Source organism: Corapipo altera, unplaced genomic scaffold (genome assembly GCF_003945725.1).
Source record: "Corapipo altera isolate COAL_440 unplaced genomic scaffold, ASM394572v1 61411, whole genome shotgun sequence".
NCBI lineage: Eukaryota > Metazoa > Chordata > Aves > Passeriformes > Pipridae > Corapipo > Corapipo altera.
This window is the reverse complement of record NW_020884875.1, coordinates 12,631,531-12,649,828: the sequence shown is the minus strand read 5'-3', so window position 1 is coordinate 12,649,828 and position 18,298 is coordinate 12,631,531. Positions and strand designations below refer to the sequence as shown.

Genomic DNA, 18,298 nt, shown 5'->3' with positions numbered 1-18,298 from the left:
CGGTTTTACATTTAAATAGTGGTGCCCAGTTGAGCACAAACTGAAATATAGGAAATTCTGAGTCTTGATCCACTTTTATACCATGTGGTGCCTTCTGCTGCCTCCTCAGGCTGGTCTATGATCTCATTAGGTCTTGGCCTCCATTAGTGGCTCCTGCACAGTTAAGCTCCCCTTGAGCTTACCAGAAACAGTCCATAAACAGGAACTTCTGATGCCTAACCACACAGAGGGATAAGAGATGATCAGCCATACCCAACAGTCTGACCATAACTTAACTGAATCATAGCCAGTGTGGAACAATATTATTACTACTGGACTTCTGAAAAATTCCAGTAATTATTTATGGCCAGGATGAAGAGTGACAGATGACTGAAGCCAATCATCTTGCAATCCTATAAACAGTGGTCCTAAGTGAGGCCCTCTGAGCTCTCCTAGGCCACAGTGGGCTGACCGTTATCTCCCTGTGGGTGGAAAACCTGTTAGAGCTCACCAGTGTGAGAGTTCGCAATACTCAGGGGACCACTGCTGTTGCCAAAAGCTGATAAAGGCTGATAGCCTTCCACACTCCTCAAGGCTCAACCCTCACCCCTTGAGAAATTTAAAGACATTCAGTATCAGCATTTCATTGAACTCAAGGGAAATCTTAGCAGGTAAATTTGTATATATATATGCACACATGTGTGCATGTGAGTTGATTTAAACACCCAATATAGCAAGTACAGTATAACTGTTGCAATGTCAAATCTGTAACTAAGTCACTGTTGAGTAAATCCTATTGAATCACTTTGTAAATGGTTAAATAGTCAACGATTAAGTGCTGCCAAATTCTTAATACATAAACCATTGAACAAGTCTGGAACTAAGACTGGACTCAGTCACACTCCATAAGGAGTTTAGAAAGCTGTGGCATCCCACCCTTAAAGGGAGGGGAGCACCCAAGATTCATACGTGCTTGTGGTTGAAAGGAATGACAAAAGTCAGAGTGTCCACAAAAGCTTATGAAGTTTTATTGGTAAATTACACAGTTAGCACGCTAGTCCCAGACCTAGTATAAGCACACACCAGTGGTTTTGGATAAAGGAAAAGTTGAAAATGAGGAGAGAGACACAGAGAGAGAGATGAATTAGGAAGGGAGGGAGGGATTGCGAGCATTGCTGCAGCTGACTGGGTGTCTACGTCCTGTGGCACATGTGCACCCAGGCTTTGTGGAGCCACGGGGGTAGGTCAGCCATTTTCCTGCACCTGCTCTGTACTGTGTTGTGCTTACTCCCAGGAGCCAGAACAAGGACGTTTTTCCTGGAAAAGTGCTGCCCTACCTCGATATGCCCCCATCTCCAGCCACATCCTGTTCTTTCTCACAGTGTGCTATTACCAACAATCCTTATCTTCTATGCATATATAGAAGCAACGGAGTCCTCTCTGAACCTCATAACTCAACAGGAGCATCTCCCTTACTCATTGGCATCTTCAATCTCTGTAAATAACTTCAGATTGATTCTATTTTCCTTTGTATGCTTCATCTATCTAGTAAGTAATAGAGCAAATCTCACCAACAAACTTTGTTAAATCATGCTTTTGCAAATTTATATTAAACCTGCTTTTGTTAATACCTTTGACAGTGATTATTTAGGCAACCTAAAGAATCATTCATGACATACACCCACCTCCCCACCAGGTATTTGTACACAATGTAAGACCTTCCTGAGCGTTCTTTTCTTCAGGCAGAACAATTGCAGCTCTCAGCCTCTTCTATCACAGATGCTCCTCAGTCATGTTTCAGATTTGGAACTCTGGTCAGGAAGTCAAGCTAGCTGCCTGTATATTGTCATCATAACTTCTCTTATATAATCTCATAGAAGCAGTAGTTTGACTATACCACAGAGCCTTCTGTTACAAACTGTTTAATTAATTTAACACACTGCCCTCATCTAGACTTAGTAACTTACTATGATTTTTACTTTGTGTAAATGACAAGTGATTTGAAAATAAGAGAGAGTCACAAGCCAGTAAGTTATTTGCTTGAAGAGAGGGCATTTTGTCAGAACAGATAACCCTCCATTTAAGTTCTTGTTGCTTTACCCTTTACTGGACATTAACAACATGAACAGAATAATTTTCTACATCTGTCTTGAAAAACTTTACTACATTTTATGCTATAAATATATTTATATACTAAAAAAGTAACACATCTTTCATAAGATTTATAAACACAGTATCACTAGTTTAGAAAACATCTAACACCACATGTGTGAAAATAGATTTAGAAGTATATCCCCTTGGAAATAGTATTTTAGAATAGTCACTTAAAGCAGGGAAGCTTTGACCAATTTGTTGCTATGTGTAAAGTCATGTCAATGACATTGTAAATGACCAGTTTGATTACTGACACCTACACATGACTTGTTGGCTCAACAATTACTGCTCTTAAGGCATTTTAATGTACTACACTGTAGGAGTGCATTACAGCATTTCTAGTTGGTTGTCTATAGCAAACTCCATTAATAACTGCTAAGTTTACATCATCTTGCATAACTGATATAAACAGCAGAATCCACACTGTAACATACAGAAGAGCCTATTCTGCTACTTTAAAAAAAAAGTCTGTTGCATAAGCTAATTACAGAAAACTGGTTTAACTGATGAAAGATTTTTCAATTAATAACCTTTGATGTTTTAGAACTCTTTTGTAGCAGACAGATTGTAAAGTAATAGTTCCAGTGAACTGAACCACTTTAAAATGTGCTTCCTGTATAGCAGAAAGGACTCAAATACTAAAAACCAAGCAGAAGTAAAAAAAATCACAAAATAATAGTTTAATTACTACTTCAAACATTTCAAAAGCAGCCAAGGCAGTACTAAAAAAAGGAAATATTAACACTAACAAGACTAAGGTACAATACTATGCAATAGTAAGATATCTTTCATAAGATTTATAAACACAGTATCACTAGTTTAAAAAACATCTAACACCACATCTGTGAAAATAAATTTAGAAGTATATCCCCTTGGAAATAGTGTTTTAGAACAGTCACTTAGAGCAGGGAAGCTGAAACTTAGACCTATTTGTTGTGTAAGTCGTGTCAATGACATTGTAAATGATTGATTTGATTACTGAAATCTACACATGAAATGATACAAAAAAGCAGCAAACCGAGGTCAAACATAATCTAAAATAAGTTAAAACTCTTTTGAAGTAAGATGTATACATTTTCATGTAAAAGGTTATGGAACAGGAGAACAGCAAACAAGAATTCTGCATGAAATTAAAACTGACCAAGAGAGAATGTGCAAGAAGCAGTACAAGACAGACATTTGAACAAATGTTGGATTCAAGTACAAAACCATTTAGCATTTAAGTGCAAGGCTGAAGTCACAAAATGTTCTTTAAGCTCCATTCCTAGCCTAAATAAAGCTCTAAAATAATACTGCTTGCTTTCACTATACCCACTTAGTTCTACAGCGTGTTGTAATAACATTTGTTACAAATGTGTATAAAGTTGATGTTTTAATCATTTGTTGCTGGTGCAATAGGATCTTAAAAATTATTTAAGAGTTTGATGGTAATAAGACAGTTAATAGACAAAAAAAATTTTCCAAGCTTAGAAACCGTTTTTCCCAAGATAAAACGCTCCAATCAATACAGTAGTCAGACATGTTCCCTTTTATAAATTTAACAGAATGCATAGGCTACTGAACTACTGATCCAGTGGGACAATCAGTACAGCCATAAAAACAATAAAGTCAGTATTTGATTTTCCTACTCTGTATTTACTGCAGAATGATTGATGCCAAAGAAGTTGTTATAAAATGTGGCCTTTGGTTCAAAGTACTGCTGTGATCACAATTAGAACAGTGTCCATTTTTCAAGACTGTGCTGGTTATCTGAATTTCCAATTGCACCCCAACTGCCTACATTCTGTATGTAAAAGTCTGGCCATCAGCTATTATCCCAGGTACACCAGATTTACAGAAGTATCCACTCAAGAGTATACTTAAAATATGTGAATTTAAGTTCAGTATTTAAAACTGACTCACTGAAATGAGATCAGAAATTTGATTGTTCTCATTAGAAACCAAGACTGTCTTAATATCATAATGTTGTAATACTTATGTTTTTGTTTTGGGGGGGGAGGTTTTTTGGTTGTGGGGGTTTTTTTCTGTACTTACTATGCAAATATCTAACTGAAATCATTCCAACTTAGCCATGTAAAGTAAAAGCCAGGTGAGTGAAATTACCTTCTCCTGAACAGTTTTCCAACCTCACTGGGAATATAAACAATAAACACAGATATCAAAAATTCACCTAGGAGTAACTGAAATAACTGGAGCCCACTTTTCATAAGGAAAAGAATCCTTAACTTTTTGAAAATGGATATATTTGTATCAATTGAAGGACTCAGCAGATTCATCTTCAGTAAAGCTTGCCCTACAAATGGAAGATGAATTGCAATATACTGTATACAACCACTGTTTTTTTAGGCCACCAGTCCTCACAAATCCCAAATTCTTAGCAATGCAAGAGATGTGTTTTCTAGCCACTTCTCTTTTAAAATATAATTAATCTCAGCAGTAAAAAAGAAACCATACAGAAGATAACAAAAGTTTTGTCTTATATGCTTTATATAAAAAGTTTCATAAGTTTTAGAAATGCTTAACGTTCACCTAAATATGTTTGCACACAATCAGGAAATATCTTGAATATTTTTCAGTGATGGAGTTCATAAGGAGTACCTGTATGTACTTGGCTAAGACATAGCTACATGCAATAGTTTAAGAAACTCAGACTTAACTCAGTAATCTCATGCACTCCAAGTTTAAAGTTTAGGTTTAAAGTTTAAAGTTTAGTTTTAAAACATATTTTTAAATTTTTTTTTTTCTATAAGCTGCTCTTATCAGATTCAAAAGGAGCATGGTATTTCATCAGCTAAAGGAAATAGCATGAATGTATCTTATATAGTTAAAATGTCTTATAAATAGAGTTAAACTCTGTAAGCATAAAAGTCCAAACCCAGATTCTTATATTAGCTTTATAAAAGGATAGAAGTTAAGATAGCACTGCAACTATTCAGGTGAACCTTGAATAGTTGTACCTCTATTTTTGAGACACTGTGAAAGACTAGTTCACTCACCTTGGAAAAGGCATATAAGCAGGACAAAAAGTGGTGTGTGATTTCCCATTCTTAGAATCATTGTTCTTTTATTTTTGAGTTTTTAACTCATTATTAGAGGAGCTTCATTTACTAGAAAGGAACACATAGCAAACTAAGGAGTAACTTAGGTATGTGTAACAAGTTAAACATATGGTTTGTCAGGAGAACCTCAGAAGGGAAATATGCATGGAAAGTCTGGTTTTATTTCCGTCTGCAAACAGCAGAGTTTGGTTCCTGTTTTTAAGAAAAGTTGTGAACTGGGAAGCTATCATCCTAGGAATTACACTCCGGTTAGAAAAAGAAAGTGGGAATCAGAAATATTTGCAAGCTATCACCTCATCATTCGTAAAGGCATGGAAGTTTGGCAAACAAGCATTTGCTGAAACACCCACTAATAGTCACACTAATGAATGTCATAACCATCTGAAATGTCAGTGTTCTCAAGAGTCGCACATCTGGCAGACACAACATTTTAATAGTTACCCCACAGCACTAGCAAAATATTTGGAAAAAACAAAGAATCACTTCCATTCAGACCAAAACAAGATCAAAAGTTGTCATATCCTTTTCCTGTAATGCAACAAGTAATCAACTATCCACTCAACACATGCAAGTAGTTAGGAAGGCAGCTGAAATGATTCCATATGTAGTCTACACTCCATACACTCTGGAAAAACTTAGGCTTATCAAAATGCTTGCTTTGGAAGCCACAAATTGTTTACGGCATAGGCATCTCAATCTTCACACAAGAAATCCATTACCAGAATCAGCTGTGGCAGATACTGCACTGTTTCTACTGACTTAGCTGTTTCAAGTGATTCACATGAAAGATAAATGCTTACGTTGTGTTGATCTACTGAGCTACACCTTGTATATTTTGAGATCTAGAATGACAGAATTTCACATTCATTTAATCTCATATGAGAAAACCTTTGGAAAGGGAACAAGAAGCAAGGAAAGATTTTTCTTGCTCTGCTTCTCTCCACAGTAGAGAACCCAAAGTTATTTAAAAAAAAAAAAAACCAGTATCTGGAGTGATGTCTGGTATCATGGCCATCTATGGGAATTTAAGGGACCTTGACAGGGCCAGGATTTCGCACTGCATTTTTCTTCCAAGACCGCCACCTTAAATACACAAACTGTTCCCTTTGATAGCATAACTGTATTTCTTCAGCATGCATCCTTTATGAAGGGAGGAGACTGGCTATTTACTTTCTTACTATGAAGGAGTTCAATGTCTAGTGGTTAAAAATTAAATCTTGAGAAAAGGTGATGAACGCAGAGTTTTAAACACACATGTCCTGTGCCTGATATGGTTTAGTTACACCCTAATGTTTTACACAAAATAGCTTTCTTATAAATAGATGAATTAACAATCAATATTTCATTTTTAAGCCGGCTTTCCTTTTTTCTTGGGTGGACCTTTATAGCCTTTGGCCTTTCTTCGCAAGTTTCTCCGATCTACAACAGGTACCTCAATTTCTGCTTCCTCAGAGCTGCTGTCAGCAGCCCGCTCTGCCACTGTCTGCGTGTAGTGATCTGTCTGTTCTGTAGACTCTTCTGAGGGCTCTTCCAACTGGTTCTTCTGTCCTTCCTGTCCAGCAGGCTGCTGAAAAGAAACACCCTCAAGTTCAACCACTATCAAAGAGCTCTGACTCAAGGCAACAGGGGCCTCCTGTGAGTTGTGCCCTGTTTCCTCATTTTGAACTTCCAATGAGGCAGGTAAGTTTTCAGAAAGAGATTCTTCAGCTGCTTCAGTTACCACAGAGTTAGGCAGGCTATTGTCAGAGAGCTCCTCCTTTGATGCTGAAGCAGATGCATTTTCAGTGTTGGTCTTTTCAGATTCTTGCTGTTCTCCAATGCCCTCCTTCTCTACTGATGTAACTTCTTCAGTCATCACTTCTGAATCATTTTCATTTAAAACCTGCAGGTTGAGGGAAAGGGTGCCAAAACAACCAAAAGGACAATTAATTGAAGATACAAGAGGCTGAACAACAATTGCCCTTAGCTAGTGACCTCAGAGGACACTTTGGCATTCAGCATTTTTTAATGCTACACGCACATTCGATAAGTCAGTCCTTTCCTCCTTTTTGAAACAGACTATTTTGTGACTTGCATTTGGTAACCAGAGTTACTCTCCAATTTTCAAATTATTCAAAGGAGTACTCAGGCACAGTAAAAGCATTCTGAAATTAATCCCAAGGTGAAAAAAATACTTTAGATAAATACAGTTATTTTTGCTAGCATATAACAATCTGCATTTGCACTATAAACAAAACCCAGTAAAACCTGTGTTCTAGAAAGGTATTTTAGCACTAATTAATTACTTGTACACCTAATCAGGCAAGAATTGCTAGACAAAATAAGGATGTGGCTTTTCACTCATACCCAACTAATATTTTAGTGAGAAATAGCAGTTTCATTACTGCCAAGGCAAACTGTAGCAAACATATCTTTCTTTTTGGTTATCACATGTATACATGTCCCCATTCTGCATACTGAAACATAAATGTTAGTATATTGTCATTATGGATTTACATTATCTGGCCTAATAATTGCTTCTCCCAATAATTTCACATCATGTTAGGGGCTACTTTCTATCTGTTAAAAGAAAAAACCCTAAACCTGCAAGATACATACACTCTAAAGGAAAAATTACTTCACATTTTGTTTCATTTATCTCACCTTTTCTGATACAGTGTCTTCTGAAGATTTTGCTGGAGACTCAAGGATTAATGGAACAAACAGTGTTAAGGGTTCTTTTCCTTGACTCTCAGACTGTAATTTTGACTCGCCACTCAGAACTTCATTTGCTGTTTCCTCTTCAGCCATAAGTGAGGTCTTACCAGTTTCTTCTGCTACCTCACCATTAAGAGGTTCTGATGGAGTTTCCTAAAAAAATAAATCACATTTTTAAGTCAAGATTATGTCCAGCTATTGTTCCCCAGCACTAGTGGGTGTATCCTGTGACCTAAATTTGCAGTTTAATGTGAGAAGCAGATAGCTCAGGTACCTAGAAATGTGTACTAAGAAGGCAGAACTTAATGCATTGTAGCTATCTTAACCAGACTAGTAGCTTGGTGTTGTAACCTGCACTAAATTTCCACATAGCTTACACTGTTAGGTGCCAAGCCAATCAGTTTTTATGCATCTCGCATGCATGCTGAAGTCATCCCTTGAACCCAGATAAGATTGACTTTCTCACCCATGAGTAAGAACATAAAACCTTGGAGGCATTGCTAGGCACAAAGGGTACTCAGAGATTTAAATTCAAGCTATTAACAAGTTGAAGATAAAAGAACCAGCAAGTTTTAAGGGGACGAGTAGAAAGAGCCAAGAGAAGTCACTGAAGCAGACTAGCTATTGGCTTCTTCACATAGATTTTTTTTTTTTTTAATTAGTGATATTGGATCAGATCTTGACCTTACTCCAGTTCTCTGGAATTTCTGATTAGGAGAAATCAATGAAGAAAATTAGGTTGCTAGACAAGCTAGAAATTCACCTTATTAAAGATTCTATGAACTCTATTGTTCCAAATAGATACAGTGGAATATTCCCTGAAACTAATTCTATATTAGTGTAAGCTTCTCAGATATATTTCTTAATGAAGCATTGGTGCAAAAAATCAAAGAGTTGATAGTCACATGGATCAAGGCGGCAAGGACCATATTTAAAAGAAATTGTAGTTGTATTCCAAACTGTTATTGCTATCACATCCAGCTCACCTCCTTCTCATTCTGTTTCTCAGGGGGTGATATATGTAGCTCCGCTTCTAATACAGACTGGCCCTCATTTTCAACAATTATTTCCTCATCCTTCTCAACAGTATCCACCTTAGGTACTTCTACCAAGTCTTCAGAGCTTTCAGATGTGTGGGCAAGAAGTTCCGGCCTGCAGCAGGTATTAAGATACATCTTTTAATCTTTTAGATTAATACATAATTTTAGTGATCTCAGCAGGGAAATTCTTTCACAACCAGTGTATTGGGTTTCTGTGGCCAGGTTTTGGTAGTGGGGGATCTACAGAGGTGGTTTCTGTGATAAGCTGCCAGAAGCTTCCCCCATGTCCAGTAGAGCCAATGCCAAGTGGCTCCAGGACAGATCCACTGCTGGCCAAGGCTGAGCCAACCAGGAATGATATCACCTCTGCGATAAGATATTTAAGAAGGGGAAAAGAAGTTATTGTATAGATGAAAATTGCAGCCAGATAAGAGCAGAGTGAGAGGGGTGAGGGGAGGGTGTTTTTAAGATTATTTTACTTCTCACTCTCCTGCTCTGATCCTGTTAGTAACAAATTTAATTCATGTCCCCACTTTGAGTCTCTTTTGCCCATGATGGTGATCAGTAAGTGATCTCTCCTGGTCCTTATCTCAGCTCATGAACTCTTTGTTGTATTTTCTCTCCTCTATCTAGTTGCAGAGAGGAGTGAGAGAGCGGCTTTAGTCAGTACCTGGCATTCAGCCAGGGTCAACCCACTACAACCATTTATAAAGTGCAGTATCACATGCTTGCCATAGGACATGAGAATCAAGAAAACTAAAGGCATCTAAAAATGCCTAACTCCTCATCATTAGGAAAAAACCCCCACATCAGTAGGAAAATTGCTTTGGCAATTATAAAATGATAATATCTATCTTACTTCCATTTTATGGGAAAGAAGTCAGAAATTTCTTTAAGTTTATTATTTTAAATTTAGAAAGTAGCAATACATTACATATTTAAAAGCCACAAAGGGGTAAGAAAAGCAGCAGCTGCTTCCACCCCTCCTACACACACTGTAGAAACAGTTTAAAATTATGGAATTATAAAAGCTAAAGATGAAATGCTGATGCACCTGATGGGTAGTAACACTAACTCAAATATTCAGTTCTCACTTTTGAGATGATAAAGTTTAGATGAACTGAAACTACCACATACAAAGAAAAAAGCACATGCAATAGATTTGCAGGAGTCTGCTTTGTGATCTCATAGCAAAGGCAGTATTGGGGGGTTTTATGCCCACATGCTAGTCTTGAGATGAGGACACTCCATAGGAAGGTCCCCAACAGAAGACCCTGTTTCACTTGCTGATGTGCATGGAAAGAAAGAACCAAGCTGAAATCCCATTCTGTTGCCTTTACACTACCCCTTAGCTCTGCTCAAAACCTCCATATTACACATCTTGTTCAAAGGAGCAGCAGCACCTCACTGGCTTAATATTGAATATAAGGCTAATCCTCTCACATACCACTAACCAAATATTAGTGGTAACAGGTAAAAGCATTACTCAAGCTGTGGCAGCATTGAACAGTGTCATTTTAGCCTCTTTGAACCAGCTTAGGGCAGCCCACTGACAATGCAGCACAGCAATACAGCATCTGTAGTACCACAGAGTAGTTTAAACGCAAAAATAAGGCTGTGTCTAGCTGAAGACTTCAACTTAACATAAAAAAACCCACAACTAATTTTGTTTGAAGAAACCTAATGGAACAAGTTTAAGTGATTTCCTAGAAAATAATCAGGTTGTCTTCAGGTTCTTCAAAAGAGGTTTCCAGGGTTGCAGTGGGTTTCTCTGGAAAAGAATGACAGGGAGAGACACATGGAGCAGGCTGGGGTGGGCAGTGTGCCTGTAAGGGAAGAGGAGGCTATTTATTTACTCAAATAGACACAGTTTTGCTTTCCAGATGGAAGCCAGTGCAAATTAGTACTCCAAGCCCTGTACTGTAAGAACTGTTAAGGCACACAAGCCACACTACTCTTCACATCCACATTTGACAATTATTCCACAGGATAACAACTTTAAAACTGGAGATGTTTTTTTTTCAGGATGTAAGATTAGATATAATGGTTTAAAATTTTATATAAACAAAGAGCTTTATCTGAAGAAATACTGTTTCTTATAATCCTTGTTATTAAGTGACAAGTAATAATCAACTCCTAAAATAAACAGTCAGACTTCATTTTACTGCAACATCCACCATAACAAGAAGTCAGGAAGGGACACTTCTTCAAAGACCACACACAGCATTGTGGATACAAGTCCAGTTACATTATCACAAGAAACTGTGCTGTATGAATACAGATATTTTTACCATTGCGCAGACTCAGTTGTAACAGAACAGCCACAGCCCTCACTGTTTTCTTACTTCTATTTCTATACTTCTTATTTCTAGTATCTGCTGAGCTTTCAGAAATACTACACTTTGCTGCAGTCACTTTTTCAGATGATGCCTCACTTTTCTTTCTTACATCACACTTTACTTTCAGTAATTTTAAAATCAAGCAAGTTAGATAGGAAGTAAGCAGCAGAAATACCAGTAGGATACTCTGAGACACTGATGCAGTTTGTGACTGCCCAAGCAACAGAATAAGAAATCAGTACGATCCAGGCTTCTGGTACCTGCTTTTGGACGCAGGAAGAGCATTTTCGTCATCTCCTTTGGAAGTTTCAGATCCAGGTTGCTGTCTATGTTTATTTATACCCTGACGTTTTAATTGACCACTTCGCGTCCAGACAGGAACATGACTTGTGTAAGGCTCTTGGAAGAAAAACACCAAAAAAACCCCAAAATAAATTCAATTGAACAAATTCAGTTTAAGATCTGCATATAATTTCTCCACCCCCAATAGTTCATTAAAGAAACTGAGTCCAACTAAAACAGCATTTCATTATGGTACTTTTTTTCTGAATAATACCTTTATCAAGCTGCATAACAGTTTTATCTAATTTCCTCTAGAGGGTTTATGAGTTGAGCCTCAGCACCTTAGAGGAAAGCATTTTTAAACACTTAGAGGAAAGTGTTTTTATACACTTTACAGATCATTATAGGATGATGGAAAGCCGTAAGAGCCTGTAAAACTACTGATCTACATTAACTGCAATACTGATAATGAAGGCTATTTTTACCTTCAGATGTGCTTGCATGGACAGCTGTTGATTCTTTACCTTTTTGCGAGTTAGCCTGTAAAGCAAAAGCAAAGCTAATGTTATTCCAAAATTTTCTGAATTGACTAAAATACCTTCATCTTCCTACCTATGGTTACATCTTTCTAGATCACTACTTCATTGTAATGATCCCATGGAACAGCAGCTACAATAATTCTTAATTTATATCTAAGTGTCTTATCTCTCAACAAATCTTAATTTTTTTAGAATTATCTTTATGTCATGTATGACTAATTTTTCTGTGTTTTACTTCCATTCTCGACATAGAAGATAAGACTTGAAAGTGACCTCTCATTATAAACAATACTGCCAAGTTTTTTTCTTTAGCAATTCTGTTTATCATAAATGTACACATAATTAAATGCTAGAATTCTTTTACTGTTTGTTCCCCCTTTCTTCATGAACCCAAGGGACTACAATACAGTAGGTGGCAAAATTTAACTGCAAAGTTTTATTTTTATACTACTATTATATTCTACAGTTTTATTTTTGTCATGACATGAAACAGAATATGGCAGCCTATGTTAAAAAAAAAAAGAGATGTGACAAGAAAAAGAGAAATTAGTGATCAGCAGTAATGCAGGTTACATGCGTAGTCAGCCCAAGAGTCTGCTTAGGTCAGAGTTCCCTCTCCCTAGAGCTCTTTTGTCTCTCATTCTTCCACACCATCCCAACACTTGGATTTTTTTTCTGCAAGTTAGCTGAGGATTCAGCACTTAGTGAAGTGGGTACAAGCTGTCCACATTAAAATGTAGTTATGCACATTGCTCTTTCTTAGCTGCTGGAAATAATCTGGAACTGGCATGCTGGTTCACTCTTCCAGCCTCACTTCCAGTACCACGCAAGAAGGCCAGCAAAAAGTGGACAAGTCTACATTCTGCTATTTGAAATAGTTTCAAGTGAGTTTTAAATACATAAGAATTTGTAAGCTAATAACAAATTATTCTAGCATCAAAACACACGAAATAGGGAGCACTAAGTGAAAGGTGAAAGTGAAAGCTGGGGTATGTTTTTTCATGGTTTGGGGGAAGGTGGGAAGTTTTATTTTCGTTGGTGGTCCATCAGTTTTCAAATCATTGCAGAACTGCTTATAAATACTGCAGATGTCAACTATAGAGATGCCAGCAATTCTACCAAACTATGAGGATTTGGAGCCAAGAGACAAGGGCTAGTTCTTATCTCACAGCGATAAAAATCATAGGAACTACTATCGCTCTCTTATTTTCTCCAAGTATATCCATATAACTCTACAACCAAATCATGCATTTTATTAGATCATTTTGCTGATATGATTATTATTGGAATCTGACTCTAGAACTCAGAAGTGATGCTTCAGAAACTGTTACGAATGAAAGACAGCTTCTGATTATTGAGAGATGAAAACATCAACACTTTTCTGTCAGTTTTGCTTTGGAAAATATTAATTTTCTCAACTAGGAAAAGGGATATTTGACTTACATTCCAAATCTAACTTTAGATCTTAGTAGCTGAGAGTATTAATTTAGCCATTATTTCCCATTTTTAATTAAAGCATTGACTTCTATGAAAGCATGGTCATGTCACTACTACAGACAGTCCTGAAGCACATCCATGCCCATGGTATTTGGAGCTACAGATTCTTGTCATTCACATTCTGTGTGGCCTCAGAACACATGAGATAGAGGAGTAGCTTCATAATGTTCAAACACACAAATATACTCATGACCACATATCCATGTGTAGCTAAAATCTCGCTGATATATCAAGTACATACAAAGAAATCTGCAGTCCTTTTGTATGGATGAAGTATAACTGTATGCAAACTTAACACTTTCCATTGTATTGAACTATGACGTGAATGCGCACCTCTACACATAGCCTTTCTAGACAGTTTAATCTCAGAGACAGTTGAAATAATCTCCTTTATGTAATCTGCTATTAAACAGCTCAAATGACAGACCCCGACAGCTGCAGGCACAGACTTTCTACATTCATGGGGAAACCTCACCTGCCCATACACACATAAAAAAGGTATTTTTAATCCCAGTTTAGTCATTGATGTTACACCCACACACAAAGTAATAAAAGCATTTGTCTTTTCTATATGTAGTATGGACTTGAGCCAATTCAGTTATAATGAGATGGACAAAAACAATTTCTCACAATTTGTTTTTCAGTAACAACGCAATCAAAAAAAAGAGGTAACGGATTGTGTACCTACATTTAGCTGTGTTTCTAGCTCAGTCCTCTCAGTCCTCTGTCCACTTGCTTCAGATACTGCAGACTGACTAAGCTTATCCTCTGTTTGCAAACTGTTATTTTCCTTCTTTGAGGCCTCTGCTGTAAAGATTTAAAAGAGGAAATGGGGAAACAGAAAAGTATAGTACCTTTACATAAAAATTAACCATCTGTCCTGCATTCAGCTGGGGTTTTTCTTCATAGCAGCTGGCACAGTGCTGTGTTTTGAATTTAGCATGAGAATAGTGTTGATAATACACCGATGTTTTAGTTGCTGCTAAACGTGGTTACCCTAAGTCAAGAACTTTTCAGAACTTTTTCTCATGCTCTCCCAGTGAGCAGGTGCCCAAGAAGCTGGAGAGGGGACAAAGCCAGGACACCTGACCTGAACTGGCCAAAAGGATATTTCATACCACAGAATGTCATGCCCAGTATATAAATTGGGAGGGTCTAATTACTGCAACTGGACTGTGCACCAATTCTCTTTCTTGGGTTTTAATTCTCTGGTTTTGTTGTTCATTACAATTATTATTATATCATGCTTATATTTAATTTTATTTCAATTACTGAACTGTTCTTGTCTCAACTCAGATGTTTTATATTTTTTGCAGATGCTCCTCCCCACCCTACTGAGGTGGGACAACCAGGCATGGCACTTAGTTGCCTGACAAGCATGAAGAAAGGGTTATCTCTTCATGGAAGACATTCCATGTCACCACAGCAACTGGACCACTATGGAGAGAGAAAGATGGTTTTGCCATAAAACAAAGTAAGGTCAAAGAACCTGCACAGGTGATCCAGTTTTTGGGAACAAAACAGCAAGACGGATGCCATTAGATCGCAACAGATGTGATTAACAAAATAACAGAAATGTATCCACCAACTAGTAAAAAGGAAATGTAGACTTTCTTAGGCATTGTGCATTTTTGGAGAACACACGTTCTAAATGACAGTCTGTCAGCCCTCTCTATCAAGTGATCCAGAAGAAGAACTATTTTAAATGGGGCCCTGGGCAATGACAAGCCCTTGAATCAATCAAACAGAAAACAGTTCATGCTGTAGCCCTTGGGCCAGCTACGCCAGGGCAAGATATAAAAACTGTGCTCTACTCTACAGCCAGGGAGAATGGTCCTGCCTGGAGCTTCTGGGAGAAAGCATCAGGAGAGACTTGAGGTTGACCCCTACGTTTTTGGAGTTATGGGGACAGAAGATCAGAAGCTCACCATATTCCAACTGAAGAAGAGACATTGGCAGCATACAAACGGTTTCAAGCTGCTTCAGAAGGGACTGGTACTTAGGCACAGCTCCTCCTGGCACCCTGGTTGCCTATGCTGGGTGGAATGTTTAAAGGAAGGGTCTCTTCTACACACATCATGCAACTGATGCTGCATGGAGTAGGTCAATCAATGATCAAACAATAAGCCCAAATAGGAAACTGCAGTTATCCAAGAATCTTGAAAGTGGTCATGGATTGTCCAGAAAAGATTTCAGAATGTCACCAGAGGAGAAGGTGACACATACTGAAGAGGTCCCACTGTATATTAAATTGCCAGGAAATGAGAAGCAATATGCCTTGTTTATTGATAGATTCTGCCACATTTGTAGGAAAGGATTAGTGATGGAGTCCACCACAACAAGTCACAGAAACTGCTGAAGGAGAAGGTAAATAGTTTGCAGAGGCGAAGGCAATCCAGCTGACTTGAGTAATTTCTGAATGAGAAAAATGGCCAACACTTTAGCTCTATACTGCCTCATGGGTAGTGTCAAATGCCCTGTGGAGGTGGTTGCAGCAACTAGCAGCAACTGGCAGCACATCTGAGCTGCCACACTGCAGCAAGATAATGCTGTCTAGGTGGACAGCATTGTGGTTGCGAAAGTAGAGGCTCATATACCCAAGAGTCAGGCCACTGAAGAACATCAGAACAATCAGCAGATGCATCAGGCTGCTAAGATTGAAGTGGCTAACGTGGATCAGGACTGGCAACATAATTATTTCCAGCTTGGTGGGTCCATGATACCTCAGGTAATCAAGGAAGAGATGTAATTACAGATGGGCACATGACCCAGGGGCAGACTTGACCATGGACACTATTGCACAGGTTACCCATAAATGTGAAACATGCACTGCAGTTAAGCACACCAAGTGATTAAAACCTCTCTAGCACAAAGAATGATGGCTGAAATATAAATATGGAGGGGCTGGGTAAATTGACTATATCGCACTTTCCCAAGCCAGTCAGGATAAGTGCTTATAATGGTGGAACCACTAGAAGGGTGAGAACATATCCTCCGCCCCATGCCACCACCTGGAACACCGGGCCTTAAGAAAAAGTCTTATAGTGACAGAGTGCCCCAGAAAGAACAGAATCAGACAGGAGGATTCATTTCCTAAACAACCCCATAGACAACTGGGCCAAAGTCCCATGAGTGGGAATATCACACTCCCTACCATGCACCAGCCTTCAGAAAAATGAAATGATACAATGAATTGTTATCAATTTATCCAGGAGAAATGAGTAGCAGGACCTTCAAACATCAGGACATACATGTAGCAAAAGACACCTGGTAAGGGGATCTGCCAGTCAGTCTGGCCCTACTTGATCAAAATTTTACACACTGTAGAAAGGGATAAAGTTCCTGTAGTGCACATAAGTAATCTGGGCTATTCCTGTCTCAGGCAAAGGCAAACATATTTGTGGAATTACACAAAGACGTGGGTGCACTTAGATGGATAAGTCCACTGCATACCTCAAGGGAATTTGATTTTGGGTGAGAGTAGCCAATAAATTCTATAATGTTGATTGCTACATAACACTGTATATTGTCTCTTCTATGGGTTATATGCCCATCACTGCACTGGGCACCTCACAGCGCCTGTCTTCACCGCTCTGAATTTGGGGATCTGAAACTGATTGCCTTTCAATTGTCATATCAAGGGCATTACAGTAAAAATCAGCCAGATCAATGAAAAATGAACTACAGTAAAACCAGACAAGTGTAGTGGTGATGAAACTGGGTTCAGCGTGCAACAATCCAACATGACACACGCCATCTTTTCTGCCCTGAAAGACTGTTATGACAGGTGGACCCCAAAATCATGGACTAAATTAACTCAATGGACATTTTATAGGGATGGCCCATAGACTAAAGGAAAGACAGAGGTGTGTGATGTGTATTTATATATCAAAAGATAGGAAAGGTGACAGTGTATTGGAAAGAGTGGAACCTGGGCATGATGTAAATGATACAAAAAATAAGGAGTGCATGCTATCCTGCTTTCAGGTCGGATAGAGTTAATTTTCTTCTTAGTAGCTGGTACAGTGCTGTGTTTTAAATGTACTATGAGAATAATGTTGATGAAACACTGTTTTAGTTGTTGCTAAGTAATGTTCACCCTGTGTCAAGGACATAATCTCACAGGTCTCAGGACAAATAAAAATCTTTCTGCTAGTTTCCACAGACAGTGTTCACAGAAGTCACTCTTGTACTTGTAGAGTGTTTGTCCAACTTTTAAAAAGTGTCAAAAAACAAAAAAACAAAGTATCCATACCTGCAATTTTGAGATTTTCCTTTTGCACTATAGACATAATAGACTTTCTTTGGAACCAACCTCCTGCTCCCTCCACTTGCCACAAAAGGTTTTTATCTGCAGGGTACTTCTCAAGATACTGCTTACAAGCTGAGCAAACATAAGAAAAACCACTATATTATAGACATTACATACTCAGTTGTGGCTCAGTTTTTAAATTTTATCTGAAATCAAATTATTTTGCAATCTACTGTCATACACATAAACAAATACAGAAAGAACTGCTTAACAAAACAGTCAAGTCTGAAATAAACATAATATTGCTTTACCCTACTGATCCTTCTCAACCTATCCTTTCTTCATGTTTAAATATTTCCATTATTATCTGCAAACAAAGATGGATGGGTTTTTCTTCTTCTCTAGGTACCCACTTGAGAGTTTTGCAACTTCACTGGTCACTGTTCCTGCCAATCACAAG

At 38.0% G+C, this 18,298-nt stretch overlaps 1 protein-coding gene across 2 annotated transcripts in view; it reads right to left on the bottom strand.

Annotated features, from left to right (window-relative positions):
- Positions 1-985: 985 nt before the first annotated feature.
- Positions 986-18,298, bottom strand: part of FAM169A (family with sequence similarity 169 member A) — a 39,670-nt gene continuing 22,357 nt past the window's right edge. The window contains exons 7-13 of one of the 2 annotated variants that reach the window (XM_027634959.1): positions 17,842-17,970; positions 14,275-14,390; positions 12,036-12,090; positions 11,529-11,667; positions 8,876-9,041; positions 7,836-8,042; positions 986-7,074 (exon numbers count right to left, since the gene is read on the bottom strand). In XM_027634959.1, coding sequence (XP_027490760.1) covers positions 6,541-7,074; positions 7,836-8,042; positions 8,876-9,041; positions 11,529-11,667; positions 12,036-12,090; positions 14,275-14,390; positions 17,842-17,970 — 1,346 coding nt within the window. In that variant the 3' untranslated portion in view covers positions 986-6,540. Of the gene's footprint in view, positions 7,075-7,835; positions 8,043-8,875; positions 9,042-11,528; positions 11,668-12,035; positions 12,091-14,274; positions 14,394-17,841; positions 17,971-18,298 lie in introns of both variants that reach the window. The other variant, XM_027634956.1, reaches the window with a different exon arrangement.